The following is a 20,488-nucleotide window of genomic DNA, read 5'->3' as shown; positions in this document are numbered from 1 at the left end:
AAGCCTCCGCCCAGCTGAAAATGCTCCGATGCTAATATCAAGGGTAGGCATGAGCAAATTTCATGTTATAAAATTTGTTTGTGCTTCGTTTGGTGGTAAAAGCAGGATCCATTATGCAGGCCATAGACTTCTATTATGACGGAATGAATAACGGAATGCCTCTAAAAGGCATTAGGTTATGCATTCGGTCATAGAATTGCATTATGGTCTGGTGGTAACGGAATCCATAACGCAATTCTGCTTTTACCACTAAACGAAGCGCAAACAAATTTCAAAATATGAAATTCGCTCATCTCTAATCAGGGGGCCTGTCTGGATGAAATTCTGTGTATGTCCAGGTTCAACTTTAAACCCGGAATAAGGTGTGTAATTTAACCGTTATTTGGGTGTCCCCCTTGTTAAATAGATAAGCAATTCTATTACACCTTGAGTCTCAAATTAGGGTGAATAAGCTATTTTTACTGTTAATAAGCTGTGTAATTTAATCGTTATTTGGGTGTCCCCCTTGTTAAATAGATAACTAATTATATTACGCCTTGAGTCTCAGATTAAGGTGAATAAGCTATTTTTACTGTTATTGGAGTGTCCACATGGTTTTATAGACAAGTAATTCCATTTAGCCTTGATTCTCAAATTAGGGTGAATAAGCTGCCTATTTTCAATGATGTAGGGGTGCCCACCATGTTTCTTAGATAAACAATTCTATTAGGCCTTGATTCTCAAACAGGGGTGAATAAGTAGTGTAATTTAACTGTGATTGGGGTGCCCACCTTGCTTCTTAGAAAAGCAATCCTATTAGGCCTTAATTCTCAAATTAGGGGGAATAAGCTACTAATACTACTCTTATTGGGGTATCCACATTGACATTGAATAACTAATTTTACTTACTGCATACAGTTACTGTTAACTGTACAGTATGTCCAACAGACAGGTGCCAGGTCCCTCCAAAGGAACGAGCAGTGACAAAAATTGAGGTAGAGCCAGCAGAAGTAGCATCAGAAGAAGGGGGATGGGGTGGTAGAAGCAGCTGCAGCAATAGGTCAGAGCTGCCACTGTCATCCAGCGGTCGTATTTTGACTAGCAATCCAGTTGTCCTCGAATGGTTGACTTGGTCTTTAGAGTCATCTCAACTGACTTCAGACACCCACAGGCAGGAGTCGGTGGGTTCCTCTACCACCACACTTAGTTGGCATGACCCAGGAACAAACCACGTGCCCTCACCTGTCCTGAACCTGCCTCTTTCTTTTTCTACTCCTTCTGTTGGGGAAATATTGTAAGCTGCCGGCTCTGCTCCACTTTTCAGTGAGGACAAGCTTATTGAGGACAGTTGCCCAGCCCAGATTTGGAGGAGTGGTCTGCTGCTTCCTCCTGTAGGCGTGCAAATAGCGATGATGAGAGTCACATAGGAGTGAACGGTCAGGGACGCGGCCATGACACTTGTTAGGGTGACATAAGTGAGAAGCAAACAGTAGTGGATGATGATGTAACCGAGGGAGCCGGGTTAAGAGGGGGCTTCATTATCATCATCATCATCATCAGGGGGTGAGGGTGGCTGCTTGCCCACGAGACAGCGGCAGGCTGGCAACATGTGGCTGAGTCAGCAGAGTGAAAGTGAGGCCAGCCAGCAGGGTGGCAGCAGTGTGAGATCTGGAGCTAAGCATGCCTGTGGTAGACCATCTGCTACTCAGGAGTCTACCTGTCTGGAAATACCCAATGGTGCACGGCTTCTTAGAGGCAGCGGCAGGCAGTCACCACTCCTTGGTTGTGGTAAACTGCCATACTCACCATATGTAGGATCTGTGGGGAGAATGTGAAGCGCAGCCAGGATGTTGGCATCACAGCCCTGTGTCAACACATAGAGCGTCACCATAAAGTGGCCTTGGAAAACCATGCCACTAAAGTACTGGTACTGCATGACACAGCAACTGCTCCATTTCACTGTGGCCCCTTCTCCAGTAGTCAAGGCTACTCATTGTCTACTGGTTCTCCTCCTCCTACTACTACTCCTAGTCATGCATTTCACCAGTAATTAATCACCGGGCTATTGCAAAAAGACAACAATATGCGTGCATTCATTCAACTGCGTAGAAGCTGAATGTGCTCCCGGCCATGTTGCTGGTGCTACAGTCCTTCCCTTTCCATGTAGTTGTCTCTGCCCATTTCACTGAACTGATGGCTTGTGCCTACCCAAGCTGGAGAGTCTCAAGCCATCATTACTTTTCTAAAAAAAAAGCTGTACCTGCCCTGCACACGTATGTTGAGCAGAAGGTGGGCCAGTCCTTGACCCTCTGGTACAGTTCACGGCAGCGCCAAAGTGTGGAGCTGTAACTATGGTCAAAGACAATATATGTCCTTTATGGCCCACTGGGTAATGGTGGTTCCTGCCCAAGCACGCCAGGTGATGGCAATGTCACTTCCACGTTCTCATGCTGTGATTCGGCCAAAGTCTTCCTCTGCCTCCTCATTCTCAACCTTGTCCTCAGCCTCCACTGTAGGCACAGTTTGGAGTGGTCCTCCAGCATACCACCTATACAGAGCACGGCGGTGTCACACTGTTATGCACCGGGCCAGCCTGGGAGTCACACCAGGGAGGAACCGCTCTGTGGCATCAACCAAGAAATTGAATGCTGGCTGTTTCCTCGACAATTGAAGATCAGAACCATGGTCATCGATAATAGGAAGAACATTCTATCTATCTTGCTGTGTCAAGGAAAGCTGACTCATGTGCCCTACATGATACACTTATTTAGTCTGGTTGTAACTCAATTCCTGACGTCTTCCACCCAACTGCATGCATTTCACTCTTGAGCTGCAAAGGCAGAATATTGTTCAACAACATTGCCTCATATGCATGCACACGTTGCAACTCTACCCTCCACATGTTGCACCAAATATATGAGAAGAGGAAGGTAGTGACCAGTTTCTTGATGATACTCATTGTGACAATGCGTGACACCTGCCATTTGCTCAGGTCCTTTGAGGAGGCCACTTTATTTGTCAGTTGCCAGGACTACGGGATGAATGATGTCATTCCACTCCATGTCATGTCCTTCACGTACTACTACTCGAGCAGATGCTGATAAATCTGGTGCCTACATCTCACAGCCACCTGAGTCCTGTGGGGGCTTAACTGGCGGAGGAGGAGGACATTAACGCCCAGGAAATGTATACAGAATTAGGTGCTTTATCTGCACAAGTGACAAGAAAAAAGCAGGAGGAGCTGGAGGACGATGAGGAAGATGAGGCAGATAACTCCGACAAACCTTGGAAGTATTCAGTGGAGATAGAGGCAGGGAGTCCATCCGAGTCCCTTGCGCAAATGTCCAGATGCATGCTGAGTTGATTGCGTAGTGACAAACACATTGTCCCCATTCGGCAGAGGGATGACTACTAAGCCTCACTGCTGGGCCAAAATGAGGGCCTTTTTTACACCTGCTGAGATGGATGATATACTCAACTTCTATAGAGATATCCTATGTAGTCAGTTGGTTGCTGCCTATGTGCGCCATCGCCCATCGTCACGCAGGTCTGACTTAGAGGACCCTCTGCTCTGACGCTCCACTGCCATGACTTCTGGAGGGGGATGGGGGGGCAGGAGCAGCACCAGCTGTCAGCAGTACCTTGAGTCTCCAGTCTCTGATTAGCACGTTTCTTCATCCGCCTACTAAAGAAACCAGCCAGCAGAAGCAAGACATGGAGCAGAACCTGAACCAGCAGGTGGTGGCATACTTGGAGAGCACTCTGTCACCCCAGATCCAAGATCACCTGTACTACTGAGCAGCCAAACTGTAATTGTGGCCAAAACTGGCTGAGTATGCCCTGGATAAGCTTTTCTGGCTGGTCAGCATTGTGGCATCAAAGCGGATGTTTAGTGTAAGGGGGGGGGGGGGGCACCGTTACCCCAAAGAGAACTCGCTTTTCAACACAAAATGTAGAGAGATTATCCTTTTGTAAAGATGAATCAGGAGTGGATCAGCCGGAATTTTCATACACCGCTGCCTGATGCATCAGACTAGATCATTCTGGCAGTAATGTTCTGACTGCAGTGTGCGGCCACACCAGAACATTGTGAAAAATAGCCCATTACTCCTGGCCACATGCTTCAGCCACTATTCTGATGCTGTCACACACCTGCTGCCTCTGCTGACATCTTCTCCTACTGCGACCCACCATCTTGTTTTGTTACTGCCACTGCTGTTGTCCCCCATCTCTCCACTCTGTGACTGGGCCAGTATGTTGACTTCTCATGATGTTGACACCCTCACCACTCTGTGACTGGGCCACTGTGTTGACTCCTTATGCTGTTGCCACCCTAAACATGCTGTGACTGGGCCACTGTGTTGACTCCTTATGTTGCCATCTCATGCTTATGCCACCCTCCCCACTATGTGACAGGGCCACTGTGTTGACAACTCATGCTGTTGTCATCCTCCCTACTATATGACTGGGCCACTGTGTTGACTGTTTATGCTGTTTCCATGATCACCACTATGTGACTGAGCCACTGTGTTGACTCCTCATGCTGTTGCCACATTCACCACTCTGTGACTTGGCCACTGTGTTGACTCCTCATGCTGTTGCCACATTCACCACTCTGTGACTTGGCCACTGTGTTGACTTCTCTTGCTGTTGCCACTTCACCAGTCTGTTCTGGGGTCACTAGTGACTATTTGGCCTTTATTTTACCATTTTCCTGATTCATCAGAAGAACAAAAAAATGAGAAATGTTAGCCCAGCGGCCTGTTTCGGCGCCGCTGCCCCTATCAGCAGGCACGGGTCGCCGGGCTCCCTCTTTTCCCTCCTGCCGCCCAGCTGACAAACACGGGCAGCAACAATCTGCTACATGTGATCCATGCCAGTGTTTCCTTGCCGCTGGAGACTTGCACTGCTGCTGAAGCTTACGTGGGTGTGTCTCTCTTTCCTATGTGGCAACACATACACGACCTCTGTCTCAGCAGCCAATTGCCGGATTGCAGCATGTATTTAAAGGCGCTTCCTGCTACAGGAAGTTGCCTGAGCAACCTCAGTGTCTAGCTTGTCTAGTCCCTGTGCAAATGTGTTTATCTTGTCTGCCTTCCTGTGTACCAAATCCTGCTATTGAACTCCTGGACTTTGCCTGTTTGTTGCCTGCCTCTGACCTCGGATCTTGTTTATGGACTTTGTTTTCCGCCTGCCTCTGACCTAGGACTTTGCTTACTGACATTGCTGGATCGCTGCCTGTCCTGACCCGGATCCTCCTGGCCACACTCGTCCCCTCGGTGCTTGCACAGAGCATTCTGACCCCCTGGTCAGCTGCCACTGACTTGGGGATGACTCTGGAGTGGCACCTGGCAGCTACCCTACGGCCCAAGCCTATACCCACCATCAGGGGCTCTGGTGAATACCAGGTAGCTGCTTAGTTACGCCCCTCCGGAGTATACCCAGTCAGTGGCGCAGTGGGTCCACACCCGCTTGCATAACAGTTTGCTCAGGCCATGGACCCCACTGATACGAACCCTCCAAGTACCACCGAGTTACACCAGGAGTTGGCTCAGCAGTGTGAGCGTCAGGATCAAATATTATCCTACCTACTCAATGTGAATATGTGTCTAAATGATCTGACATCGGCTAATCCAGCGTCATCAAGCTTCTCTAACCCGGTTAATGCGACTTCTGCTCCGCTCTCTCCCTAAGTACCAGGATCAGAACCTCGTCTTTCAGCTCCGCCACATTTCAATGGTGACCCAAAGCAGTGCCGGGGGTTTACAAACCAATGTACTGACATCCCAGCAAATGCAAGGTAGAATTCGAATGAGTTGAAATGCCACATATCAAGTGGTGAAAAAGGTAGTTGTTATCTCGCTGCAAGTCAACATGGCAAACCTGCAACTTACATACATGAAAGCATAGGGGAAATGGAAACAATGCTTAGCCCTGTTTCTGTCCAAGATGGGAACATGGCAATTGAGAAAGAAAGGCAGGAGGTGGATAATCACCTCGTGTAGGAACTAGATCTGCACAACCGTGGAGGTGTCAGTAGCACATGACAGACATTAAAGTTGTTCATCGTTGCCACTGCCATGCAAAATATTGACCCATTGGATCATGAAGGATATGTTCTGTCCCTGGTCATAATTGCTCCTCCTGGTGTTGATAGTGTTGTGCACCTTGCCGCTCAGCAATAATTCCATTGAGGGGGCCATATTCTCTACTGTGTGAGAGTAAAAGGCAGGGATGGGTATTTTCAGCAATAGTGGTGGCTAGTAAGGAACTAAGGATGAGCTAACCAGTTCGGACTCAACTGGGTTTGATTCGAACTGTGTTATTTTTCGGACGGAAGACAAACCACAATATTTTCAGGTACGTTTCAGACAAACCCACTAAGTCTTTTATTTTTTCCGCCTATTTTCACAGAAAACTTTTTTTTTTGTGGGCTTCAATTTAATTAAGGAGCATGTATACGTGATTACTGTAGCAATGCACAAGGTATACCAGCAATCTTCCTGTAAGTGCTAACGTGAAATTGAGTGTCAAGCCTCAATCATCTGTTTTTGATTATTCCGATTTCCGTGAATTCCATTTGAATGTGGTTGCAATTTTTATTTTTTTATTTTTTGGGGGGACATGGGGTTCAATTTAATTAAACAGCATACTGTATATACATGATTACTACAGCAAAACACATGGTATAGCCGCTATCTACTTGTGAGCGCTAACCTGAAATTAAGTGTGAAGTCTCAGTCTTCCATTTCTGTGAATTCCATTTGCACAAGGTAGCAATTTATTTATTTAATTGAGAGGTCAATTTAATTAACCAGCATATATACATGATTACTGCAGCAAAACACATAGTATAGCAGCAAACTACCTGTGAGTGTTAATATGAAATTGAGCTTGAAGCCTCAATCGTCTGTTTATATTTATTCAGTTTCCATATGGTTGAAATTAAATTTTTTGGGACTTGTTCAATTTAATTAACCTCTTTAGGACAAAGGGCGTACAGGTACACCCTGATATCCTGGTACATAAGGACACAGGGCGTACCTGTACGCCCTGTGTATTTCCGATCACCGCCGCGCGGTGGGCGGTGATCGGAACAAGGTGCCGGCTCAAATCATTGAGCAGGCACCTTGGCTAAATGTGCGGGGGGGTCCCGTAACCCCCCCCGTGTCGGCGATCACCGCAAACCACATGTCAATTCAGACCTGCGGTTTGCGGCTTTTCATGTTGCGGGCGGCGGCGGTGCCATCGAGTCCCCGTGGTGCTGTAGGGGGGACCCGATGGCATGGAAGGCAGCGCGATGCCTTCCTGAGGCATCTGCGCTGCCTTCTGGTGACGAGCCTGTGAGATCCAGCCCCCTGGATCTCACAGGCCGGAAGCTGTATGAGTAATACTGTATTACCCATACAGCCAATGCATTCCAATACAGAAGTACTGGAATGCATTGTAACGGATTAGACCGCCAAAAGTTGAATTCCCAATGTGGGACAAAAAATAGTGGGAAAAAAAAGTGGAAAAAATAACATTCCCCCCCACCAAATTTTTTTTAAGTTTCAAGTAAAAATAAACAAAAACGTCATTTTCTCCAAATAAAGTAAAAAAAAATTGGTAAATAATAGGGGGGAAAAAATGTAGACATATTAGGTATCGCCGCGTCCGTATCGACCGGCTCTATAAACATATCACATGTCCAGATAAACAATTTTTTTGTCACCTTACATCACAAAAAGTACAACAGCAAGCGATCAAAAAGGCGTACGCCCACCAAAATAGTACCAATCTAACCGTCACCTCATCCCACAAAAAATGAGCCCCTACCAGAGACAATCGCTCAAAAAATAAAAAAAACTATGGCTCAGAATATAGAGACACTAAGACATGATTTTTTTTGTTTTAAAAATGATAATATTGTGTAAAACTTACATAAATAAAAAAGAAGTATACATATTAGGTATCGCCACGTCCATATCGCCCGGCTCTATAAAAATATCACATGACCTAACCCCTCAGATGAACACCGTAAAAAATAAAAACTCTGCTAAATAAACAATTTTTTGTCACCTTACATCACAAAAAGTGTAATAGCAAGCAATCAAAAAGTCATACGCACCCCAAAATAGTGCCAATCAAACAGTCATCTCATCCCGCAAAAATCATACCTTATCCAAGATAATCGCCCAAAAACTGAAAAAACTATGGCTCTTAGACTATGGAAACACTAAAACATGATTTTTTTTGTTTCAAAAATGAAATCATTGTGTAAAACTTACATAAATAAATAAAAAGTATACATATTAGGTATTGCCACGTCCAAGACAACCTGGTCTATAAAAATACCACATGATCTAACCTGTCAGATGAATGTTGTAAATAACAAAAAATAAAAACGGTGCCAAAAACAGCTATTTTTTGTTACCTTGCCTCACAAAAAGTGTAATATAGAGCAACCAAAAATCATATGTACCCTAAAATAGCACCAACAAAACTGCCACCCTATCCCATAGTTTATAAAATTGGCTCCATTTTAGAGTTTCTACTCTATGGGTTCATCAGGAGGGCTTCAAATGGGACATGGTGTCAAAAAACCAGTCCAGCAAAATCTGCCTTCCAAAAACCGTATGGCATTCCTTTGCTTCTGCGCCCTGCCGTGTGCCCGTACAGCGGTTTATGACCACATAGGGGGTGTTTCTGTAAACTACAGAATCAGAGCCATAAATATTGAGTTTGGTTTGGCTGTTAACCCTTGCTTTGTAACTGGAAAAAAAAATATTAAAATGTAAAATCTGCAAAAAAAAAGTGAAATTTTGAAATAGTATCTCTATTTTCCATAAATTCTTGTGGAACACCTAAAGGGTTAAAGTTTGTAAAATCAGTTTTGAATACCTTGAGGGGTGTAGTTTCTAGAATGTTTTTTTTTTTTGGGTGGTTTGTCTTATGTAAGCCACACAAAGTGACTTCAGATCTGAACTGGTCCTTATAAAGTGGGTTTTTGAAAATTTCAGAAAAATTTCAAGATTTGCTTCTAAACTTCTAAGCCTTGTAACATCCCCAAAAAATAAAATGTAATTTCCAAAATGATCCAAACATGAAGTAGACATATGGGGAATATAAAGCAATAACTATTTTTGTAGGTATTACTATGTATTATAGAAGTAGAGAAATTGAAACTTGGAAATTTGCAAATTTTCTAAATTTTTGGCAAATTTGGTATTTTTTTTATAAATAAAAAAAATAGTTTTTTTTAACTCCATTTTACCAGTGTCATGAAGTACAATATGTGACGAAAAAACAATCTCAGAATGGCCTGGATAAGTCAAAGCTTTTTAAAGTTATACAATATCTACTTATAAGTGTTAATGTGAAATAAAGCATCAGGCATCAATGATCTATTTCTGTGAATCCCATTTCCACACAGTTGGAATTTCTTTTTTTGGGGGTGGTGAATTTAATTAAACCAGCATATATATGTGATTACTACAAGACACAGGGTATATACAGTATATAGGGCAGCAATCTACCTGTCAGATATAAGAAATTGAGCACCAGGCCTGTCCCTTAATTATCCGTTAACATTCATTTATTTCTTCACATGATTGAAATTTTATTTTTTTGGGACTCATGTTAATTAAACCAGCATATACACCAATATATCAACACCAATACACAGGCCAGCACACAAAATTATCTGTGAGGGATAACAAATGTATTCAGAAATCCATTTCACAAACACATTTCCAATCAATTTTAATTTTTTTTTATTTTTTTTGGGGGGGGTGTTGTTGATTATAATCAAACTAGCTATATATATATATATATATATATATATATATATATATATATATATATATATATATATATATATATATAGTAGGAAGTAACAAGGGGCCGTCATTAAGGGTCGGTATGTGTCACCGAGGTTCCTGGCCTTGGTGAGGTAAGAGCCGGTTTTTCTCAAGTGTTATTATTGCAGATTGCAGTCTGACACTTCAGCTGTTTAGTATGGCTGTAAAGCTGATCCGGAACGGCTTTAAGTGGGAGTAGCCAAAGTGCTGGGTGGGTGACTTCTCCCCACGTTCCATTCCGGGTCTTATCAAGCTTAAAAAGCAGTGAGCACTATCAGGTGGTGTGGATTTTACCTCCATCTGACAGTGAAGCTGTGGAGCCTCTTTGCTGAAGGCTGATGACTGCAAACAGGGGTGCAAGCAACCTGGAAGACTGCCAGTGAACTTTTTGTGTGGCTGAGCATTCAGCCGGGTGTGAACTGACACCTAGGATTCCAGGTGAACACTGTTTTGTTTTGCTGTGTATGAACAAGCACCAAGACTGTTATGTTTTGCTGAGTGTGAATAAAACACTGAAGTTTGATTTAAAACCTGGTTCCTTGCCTCTATACTCAGGGCCGCTGATAGAAATCATGGGGCCCCGTACAGCATACATGACGGGGCCCCCTTCAGCTCCACCCCCTGATCCCTCCTTCAGCCACACCCCTGGCCCCGCCCTTGGCCCCTCCCCAGACGCCGCCTTGAAACAACATGCAGATTTGTCTACAAGTGATATTTATGGCGCTGGGGGTTCGTTTGTGAATGGCGCTGTTATGGAGGGGATCTGTGAATGGCACTGTTATGGAGGGGATCTGTGAATGGCACTTTTATGGAGGGGATCTGTGGATGGCACTGTTATGGAGGGGATCTGTGGATGGCACTGTTATGGAGGGGATCTGTGGATGGCACTGTTATGGAGGGGATCTGTGGATGGCACTGTTATGGAGGGGATCTGTGGATGGCACTGTTATGGAGGGGATCTGTGGATGGCACTGTTATGGAGAGGATCTGTGGATGGCACTGTTATGGAGGGGATCTGTGGATGGCACTGTTATGGGGGGATCTGTGGATGGCACTGTTATGGGGGGATCTGTGGATGGCACCGTTATAGAGGGGGATCTGTGGATGACACATACCGTATATAGCATCTTATGCTATGTGTCATCCACAGATACCCCTCCATAACAGTGCCATTCACAGATACCCTCCATAACAGTGCCATCCACAGATCCCCCCCATAACAGTCATCCACAGATCCCCCCATAACAGTGTCATCCACAGATCCCCCCCATAACAGTGTCATCCACAGACCCCCCGGCCCCCCCCATAAGTGTCATCCACATGACAGACCCCCCCCCCCATAACAGTGCCATCCACGGATCCCCCGCCCTCCCTATAACAGTGCCGTCATGACGTCATCCATATAGATCCCCCCCCCGCCACTCACAGTAGTATACATTAATAAATCGGTGCAGCCGTGCAGGCTGCAGACAGTAACTTTAATTTTAGCACAGGCACAGCGCTCATCTCTTTACTAAAATACTACCTTACATTCAGCTCCTGCCTCCTCCCTCCACCCTCCAGCCTCCAGTAACAAGTGCGGGCGGCAGCGCTCACTCACTGACGTCACGCGCCTGCGCCGCCTAGTGGGAGGAGCAGGCGTGTGACGTCAGTGAGTGAGCGCCGCCCCCACACTGCCTGCTGTTACTGGAGCCAGCCCACTGACAGCAAAAAAATTAAAATGGCTCGGGAGTCGGCAGCCCGGGCCCCCCTGCCAGCCGGGCCCGGTACAACTGGGCCAGCTGTACTGGCCTATCAGCGGCCCTGTCTATACTGTGTCTGCTAACCTGTCTACCAGAGCAAATCCCCACTATATATATATATATATATATATATAATTACTTCATCAAGGCTAGTGTTGACAACTGTGACCTTCTACTACTTCTGGCCGGATAGTTGGTGCTGCTACTGCCCACATTCTGGCTTTGGTTCTTTCATTTGGAACCCTTCTGAAGCCTGGACATTTTTGGACCTCTCAGATAATGTTGTGCACTACCCAGTGTCTTGATTAGGTTGAAGCAAGCATATTCATGTTAGAATGGCCCAGTCAAAGTCCAGCCCTAAATCCCATTTAGAATCCCATCATCCAATCTGACTGAGCTTGAGCTATTTTGCAAAGAAGAATAGTCAAAAATTTAATTTCTATATGTACAAAGCTGATAGAGACATATGCTAAAATACATGTTGCTGTAATTGCAATGAAAGGTGGTCCCACAAAGTATTGACTCAGGAGGACTGAATACAAATGCACACCACACAAAATACCCCCAAAAATGTATTTAGGTTTGTGTCTGTAATGTAAAAAAAAAGTGGAAAAGTTCAAGCGGTATGAATGGTTTTTCAAGGTACTATACAAATGTTAAAGAATATTTATATTTTCATTTGTTTAAGGGATCATATTGGATAATGGCTTGTCAAGGAAATAAATATCTTTGGGTAGTCCTTACATACATGACGGTTTACCAACAAGTATATGTGACACATGGAAGTGTAAATTGTAAGTATGACATGAATGTTTTTTAGTTTCATATTTTACATACAGATGTAGCAAACTTTAACTTCACATTTTATGTGGTAAATACCATGGTGCAGCACACATTACAAGTTCATGTTCACAATTTCATGTGATGTGTTAAATAGGTTTTCCAGGAGTATAATATTGATGACCTATCCTCAGGATAAACAAACTGTAGAAGCAGCACCACTCGGTCCTTGTTGATGTATCTAAATAGATGCAACAGCCTCACCAATGGCCTTGGATCCAACGGCCGGAGTATATAGATAAATGCAGACGGTATCAGCAGCATCTCACATCATCGACTTTAATTTGGACTTCAAAGCAATAATACACATGGCAACGTTTCGGCTGATACACAGCCTTTGTCAAGCCTATTCACATTGTGTTACATATATTTATAGTAAAAACAAATCCGCCACCCCCATCCAGATTATCCAATTGCAGGCAATGGCACAGACTGACCAATGAGAATGCATATTTACATAGCCACTCTTTAGCCTAATTTACCTACATGTCTAACCTGAGTGTCCACCAATCGTCCTATAGGTCAACCCCATCATCGCATGACATCTGTAATTGCTGTGCACCAAATGTAGAGCAAAATTGCCATGTTCGGCGTTCCTTACCGCTCAGTGCGCATGTATACACAGCTGTCTAATCACTCACGTCATCATATATGATCCCTATAATGCGTCCGTGGGTCCGCCCCTAAGCGTCCTCCACTGCCGGTGTCATACAGTCGCGACAAGCGCTCTCAATTACATCATCCTGGCATCGACGCGCAACTAACTGACCTCACAGAGGGCATTCCAATGTTGCCACGGCAACCCACAGCGCCACCAAAGGTATCCACGGATCTACAGCAGTCCCATGAATATAGACTGTGTTCAACCACCTATACAGTCATCCCAATCCACACTATAGAGTATAGATTATGGGATCATGACCCCAGACTGTCCAGGTAATTGATCCGCATGTTCCAGCAATGTCAGACTCACAAGTTCGATCAGGGCACCCTATATTTATTCCAATTTGCAGAGGCATTATCCATGTCCTAATGTCACTATATACACTCCTCATCACTTAATTCTGTCCCCCCAACAACACATGCGGGCATCAACATCTCCTGCTCCGCCAATATCACAAGACAGAATTACAATATACTCTCCCTCAGACAATCCTGGATGGGGAAAAGGCCACTGTATGTAAAAACAATAACAAAATTGTACACCCACAAAGAAATCACACAACCCAAACTTAATCAATTGTGGCAACATTAAACTCAATGTCTAATCCATAAGGTTGGAGTGACTTCAAATTTGTGTATCCATTTGAGTTCTTTTTTCCCCTCAGAATCTTATTCTTGTCCCCTCCCCTTCTGAGATAACCTACCCCATCTATTGCTCGAAAACATAATTGATTTATGGAATGCCCACATTCAATAAAGTGCTTTGCTACAGGTTAATAATCATACCTTTCCTTATTGTGCTCTTATGCTTATTGATCCGCTCTCTTAATTCCATTGTAGTCTCACCAACATATATGAAACTGCATGGGCACTGTATCATATAAATGACGTCTCTAGATCTACATGTGTAATATCCTTTCAACCTATATATTTTACCACTGTATGGATGTGGGAAGCTGTCACCTCTCATGATGCCACTGTAGTTGCAGCATGAGAGACAAGGAAAATTCACATATTTTTTGGGGGCCAGGAGTAGTTGTCTGTCTAAATCTTTCCCTCCGACATCTGCCTTCACAACTTGATCACGAATGTTGGGGCCCCTTTTGTATGCCATCATGGGAGGTGATTCAAATTCCTTAATGGTGGGCAGGCCGCTATGCAGGATCTGCCATTCTTCTCTAAGGATTGTGGCAATTTTTCCACTACCCTCCCCATAGACGGACAAAAAAGGGATCCTCGTCTCAATTCTATTGTTAGGGCTCACATTTAGAGTGCCCTTGCGTTCAATGTCTGTAATTCTCTTCCTAGTGCATCTAATCAACCTCTTGGGATATCCCCTGTTTGTAAACTTCCTACACATCTCATCAACACGTTTTTCAAAAATATCATCTTCTGACACAATCCGGCGTACCAGTAATAATTGGCTCCATGGCAACGAGTCAACCATCTTGTGTGGATGATTACTGTCATACATCAACAGTGTGTTTTTATCAGTGGATTTCTGAAAGAGATTGGTTTTAAGTACCCCATCCTGCAGCTAAACCCTGACGTCCAAAAACTGTAGCTCACTGTCTGAAACAGTCACAGTGAACTGAAGTCCCCGGACACCAGAGCTCAAATGTATGGTCAATAGATGTATGGTCAATAGATGTATATAATGATACAACATCAAAGCTGACTAGCAAAAACTCCTTAGGTAATCTGATTTCATAAAATTTAGTCAGAAAGTGACCCGTGTCCCTAATGTAGACTCTGATGAGTCAGGCACATAGAATTTTTTAGGAGCCAACAGAGGAGGAGGGGAGGTGGACACCGAAGGGGCGGTAGGAAACACCACCGACCCCACAAAAAATCTACCACCGATACAATCAGGCCCTCCGAAACATCAACAGAGCCGTGCCACGAGACGGGGTCGGAAACAGTAGACCTCTTTGTCAATATTTCCTCCATACAGCTAAGTGAAGCACAGATCCAAGTATTAAGCCGTGGATTAACTTTCTGCCCAAATACCCCTTGGGACTGGTTTGAATTAGAACTGGACCGTCAAAGGTTCTATAGACGCCTAAGGTTGAAAGCATTTTTCTCTGGGAAAGAGAATATTAACAAGAATGAGATTGCTGTTGACTCTGGAACTGTATTATCATGTCACAAATTGGGGCTAAAAAATAAGAGTCAATTTGCTCCACCACAGAGCAATCATGTTGTGGAGGCATATATTGAGATTATAAAAAAACATATTGATGTCTTGCATACTGAAGGGGCTAGAGTATCAAGCCATAATCTATTTGTGATTGAAAGACAGGCCATACAGGATCTAGAAAGTAATAGAAGGTTTACTGTGAAACCGGCAGACAAGGGTGGTGCCGTGGTCGTGATGGACACGGGGACCTGTATTTGGGAGAGATTGCCAGAGAGTTGGATGACGAAGTGTATGAGGTCCTCATGAAGGATCCCAAATGGGATCTAGCGGGTATCTTGGGAGTGATGTTGGATAAGGCTGTGGATGAGGGTATCATCAATGATGACTTGAGTAATTACTTACGAGTCAGCCATCCCATCACTCCCGTGATATACGTGCTGCCGAAGATTCATAAAAGGCTAGTGGATCCCCCTGGCCGACCTATTGTGTCGGGCAGGAGTTCTATTTTTAACACTGTCTCCATCTTTCTGGATAATATCTTGTGTAACATCCCAGAGTATGTCACTAAACTCTTATCCCTGCTACAATAATGTCAGGTGTATATGTGTATTTCCATCTAGTGTAATCTAACTGTGCATTGCCATGATATGTATTTCTATGCCTGTTTTATATATTTGCTGTAATTCTTAATGTACACCAGCAGGTGGCAGCAGTATGCAGCAGGACCATAGCCAGTTTATTATTGCTAGACTGGAATAGTTCATTCCAATCTAGCTCCCCCCCCTCTTTGAGGAGGTGTGGAATGTTCCCACATCCTGCCTCATGGGGAGGAAAGAAAGTTCTAGTCAGTGTACCAGCCACCCCGGCTAGGGGAAGGCTGTGTTAGTAGGAGCTCCCAGAAACAGGGATCCCAAGACAGGATCGAACCTCGGCTGAGGCCAAGATCACTCTTCCCAGCCTGAGCCATCAGTCTCAGCTGGTTGACAAGAAAAGCAGCCATCTCCAGCCTCCAGGAAGAAACATTCTTTGTGAGCCAAGCTGTGAGTACATATCCAGAGACCAGGAGAAGCCAAATACCTTCTTCAGCTAGTCTGGCCCATATCAAGCAGACCACAGACAGAGCAGAAGATAAATACCTGCCAGATTCTCCGGGCATATAGTATAGGAGCAGAAGAGGCATTAACCCCTGCCATACATTGCCAATACCTGCTGGGACCTAAGGACTATTGCTGTACCTGTATGGATTTATGCTGCACCCATTAAGTAAAGACAAGTTAGATCATATTACCTGTTTGGATCTCATTCATTCCTCAATTACTCCTATTAACCACACTCAATTTATTGCAAGTGAGCCAGGATCCAGGAGTCCAGCCGTACCCAGGTAGGAGACACCGTTGACATTACACAGAGACATTATCCCCCCTCTGGCATTCCTCACCTGGAACGTGAGTTATAACATCTTAAAGGGCCCTGAGACTATAACCTGCGCACATTGCAATTGGAGTCACGAACTAAAAACTAGTGATGACGGCAGGGGTCATATTCGAATTCGCGATATTTCGTGAATATTTTGTAGAATATTCGTCGAATATTTTAAAATTCACGATTTTTTTTTCTCGAAAGGTAATGATTGTGTAATATGCAAATTTTTGGAATTGTGTAATATGCAAATTTTTGGACGAAGATTATAGCACTATATTAGCTGAATTGCTCTATATTCGATTTTTTTCAAATATTCTCTATATTGCTATAACTTAGTTTTTTCGAATATTCGTAATATTCTAAAACAAGAATATATAGCAATATAGCAAATATTCAAAAAAATCGAATATAGAGCAAAATTCGCAAACACTACTACTCCTAAAGTCAAGTATATTGCAGCCTTCTTATTGGCCCACAAGCTAGAAGCAGTGAGGGATCATGTGTACTGATAAAAAAAATTTTATATATATTTTTTTTTTATAAAATAAAAAAAAAATAATAATAATTTGAATATTCGAAATTACAAATATATATAACTATATTCGAAATATTCGTGAATTTTTGAAGTACCTATATTCGCGACAAAAATTCGAAATTCGAATATTCGTGATCAACACTACTAAAAACCAATAATTTTGCGCCAGTGTGCATTAGTCACAATCCGGCTTACTGCACTTGTGTGTCCATGCGACCTCGGCCCCATCCTACATTAGGGACACGGGTCACTTTCTGACTAAATTGAATGAAATCAGATTACCTAAGGAGTTTTTGCTAGTCAGCTTTGATGTTGTATCATTATATACATCTATTGACCATACATATGGGCTTAATGTCGTCGATATGGCCCTGGCCAGCACGGGTCTCTCTCCTGGGGCGTGCCGGTTGATCCTCAACCTCCTGGAGGTGGTCCTGAGGAGGAATTATTTCCTCTTTGGTGACACCTTCTACCAGCAGAAGCGTGGGGTGGCCATGGAGTCCAATGTGGCCCCGACCTATGCTAACATCTTCATGGCGGAGGTTGAGGATCGACTGGTGTATCGCTCCAACATTTATGAGAGAGTCCTGGGCTGGTGGCGCTAGATCTATGACATTTTCATGATTTGGGAGGGTAACACCCTTGAATTAGAGGAGTTTCACCAACATTTAAACTCTGGTTGAGCTATGGTACTCTACCGAGCACAATGGGAGTGAATGGGAAAACCCGAGCATTAAACCATGCACCCCCTGCTCTGAAGAGGGCGGGGTGTCTGGTTCATAGAAAAAGGTCAGAAATTGATGGAAACACCACTGAAATGGTTCGGGAACAGCATGGGGAGGATGTCTGGATGCATCTTTGACTCTCAGGTTGCTGCTGGGAATGATGTTGTCCGAGTAGTACGCCACTTTTGCAGAATGACAATAATACGCTCAAAACCGAAGATAAAATCGATTTTAGAGGAAAAATTGTTAGGAAACATTTTTTCCTGTATATTTACTTGCATATAAAGTGCAAGTGCTGCCAAAAATTACAAGGAAAAGGCACTCCGATACAACCTGTATATCACATAAAGGAGGGCCTCATTCACATTGTGATACAATTGTTCAGGTAGTTGGTCTCCTACACTCGTAAAGCCTATGCACTAAGTGAAAGGGCTGCCAAAAATTACAAGGAACCGCCACACCAATACACCCTATATTACACATAAAGGAGGCCATCATACACACCCTTAAAAAATTATGATTTAAAACATTAGGGACGAGGGCCTGCTGCTGATCTGACAATCTAAAACATCAGGGTCGAGGGCCTGCTGATGTGGTGACCCTCTAAAACATTAGGGGCAAATGCCTGCTGCTGATCTGACAATCTAAAACATTAGGGGCGAGGGCCTGCTTCTGATCTGACCATCTAAAACATTAGGGGCGAGGGCCTGCTGCTGATGTGACCATCTAAAACATTAGGGGCGAGGGCCTGCTTCTGATCTGACCATCTAAAACATTAGGGGCGAGGGCCTGCTGCTGATGTGACCATCTAAAACATTAGGGGTGAGGGTCTGCTGCTGAGCAGACCTTCTAAAACATTAGGGATGAGGGCCTGCTGCTGATCTGACAATCTAAAACATCAGGGTCGAGGGCCTGCTGCTGGGGTGACCCTCTAAAACATTAGGGGTGAATGCCTGCTGCTGATCTGACCATCTAAAACATTAGTGGCGAGGGCCTGCTGCTGATCTGACCATCTAAAACATTAGTGGCGAGGGCCTGCTGCCAAGCTGACCATCTAAAAAAAATTGTGGGTGAGGGCCTGCTGCTGAACTGACCATCTAAAGCATTTTGTGGGTGAGGGCCTGCTGCCGAGCTGACCATCTAAAAATTTAGGGGTGATGGTCTGCTGCTGAACTGACCTTCTAAAACATCATGGTTGAGGGCCCGCTGCTGAGCTGACCCTCTAAAACATTAGGAGTGAGGGCCGCCTAATTAGCATGTTGATATGATGGAGAAGGAGGATAAGGACGAGAAAAGGGAGATTGAACCAGAGGTGCAGCGTACTCAAGTTGTGTGTAGAAATGTGTTCCTGGGTGTAGTAGTGCAATAAACACTAACCTGAGACGGCTGACTCTCTGCATAGGCAGGTGATGGTAGGAAAATGTTCGTGACGCCAGTGCCAATTAAACGGTGGCACGCCGTTTGCTGATAGCAGGAATAACTGAGGAACACCGTGATGTTAAAACAAAACTCCAACTTTAGTAGTTTCCATATAGAGACATTAACGGAAGCACAGTTCCTTTGCATACAGTTGATTTTTCAATACGGTCGATGCAGGCAATACAGATTAAGCAAGGTGACTTCAGAGTGTGAAACACAGGACTTGCAGTACAGGAGCTTGCACTCTATTCCTGACTGATCCTGGGACATAGAAAATCTTCTCCAAGGCCCAATACCTTAACTCTGGCGTATATCCTTGGTTCTCTCTTTATAAAGTACCTCCTCTGTTATCTTGAGTACCTCTTGCTTTTCTGCGCTTTGCCTCTGTCTCCCTCTCAGCTTCCTCAGGCTCTTTAACTGAGGTATTCCTGTTTCGGCATATGGGAATTCAGGAGGGGAACCTTCTCCTTGAATCTGGAACCCGGTTACAGGGACTGCAAAACCCTCTCCTGGACCGCAGGCTTCAGGCCTGGACTTGTCTCTGACATGGTCTAGTCTCCAACCACAACTCTAGACTCAACTTTAGACTCAACTTTAGACTCAACTTCCCTTCCTTTCCCTGTCTGGGCCTTATATAAACTAGGGCTCCCTAGCTCCCTCTAGTGACTAAGAGCTGGAATGACACCCCTAGCAGGCCTGTACATGCAAGTTTCACAGTAACAGGGAAATACATAGCATTACATTACATGACAATTTATAAAGATGACATATACCAACTTCCCCATAATTAAGGAGGAACGACAGCACACCAAGTGACACTTTTGTAGTGACGGGAATTACAGTCCCCGTACACTACATATATCCTTTTTAGTGGTGGAAGGGGTGCATGGGAATACAGTGTATTCAATACACCATAAAATTCACATTTAGAGTGCCTTTATGTTCAGCCGCTTTCCTCTGGTGGAGTAGAGAAGTCAGGGGCAATCTAGGCCTTGTTCATTTTTATAAGAGTCAACAAGTCAGCATTTTTAGTTGACAGGCGGATGCGGTTATCAGTTATTATGTCCCCAGCAGCACTAATTACACGTTCTAACAAAACGCTAGTGGCGGGGCAGGCCAGCTCCTCCAAGGCATAGAGCGCCAATTTGTAGTAAGGCAGTTGTAAGGCACACAGGGATCAC

At 44.2% G+C, this 20,488-nt stretch overlaps 1 protein-coding gene across 5 annotated transcripts in view; it reads left to right on the top strand.

Annotated features, from left to right (window-relative positions):
* Positions 1-20,488, top strand: part of LOC120994857 (interleukin-5 receptor subunit alpha-like) — an 87,506-nt gene that overhangs the window by 12,299 nt on the left and 54,719 nt on the right. For all 5 annotated transcript variants that reach the window (XR_005777485.1, XM_040423711.1, XM_040423710.1 and 2 more), the window contains exon 2: positions 12,252-12,357. Coding sequence is in view for 4 of the 5 variants with exons in the window: in XM_040423711.1 (XP_040279645.1) it covers positions 12,267-12,357 (91 nt within the window). In the remaining variant the exon portion in view is untranslated. The remainder of the gene's footprint in view (positions 1-12,251; positions 12,358-20,488) is intronic.

The sequence above is a fragment of the Bufo bufo genome, chromosome 3 (genome assembly GCF_905171765.1).
Source record: "Bufo bufo chromosome 3, aBufBuf1.1, whole genome shotgun sequence".
NCBI lineage: Eukaryota > Metazoa > Chordata > Amphibia > Anura > Bufonidae > Bufo > Bufo bufo.
This window is presented reverse-complemented; position numbering and strand designations above follow the sequence as displayed.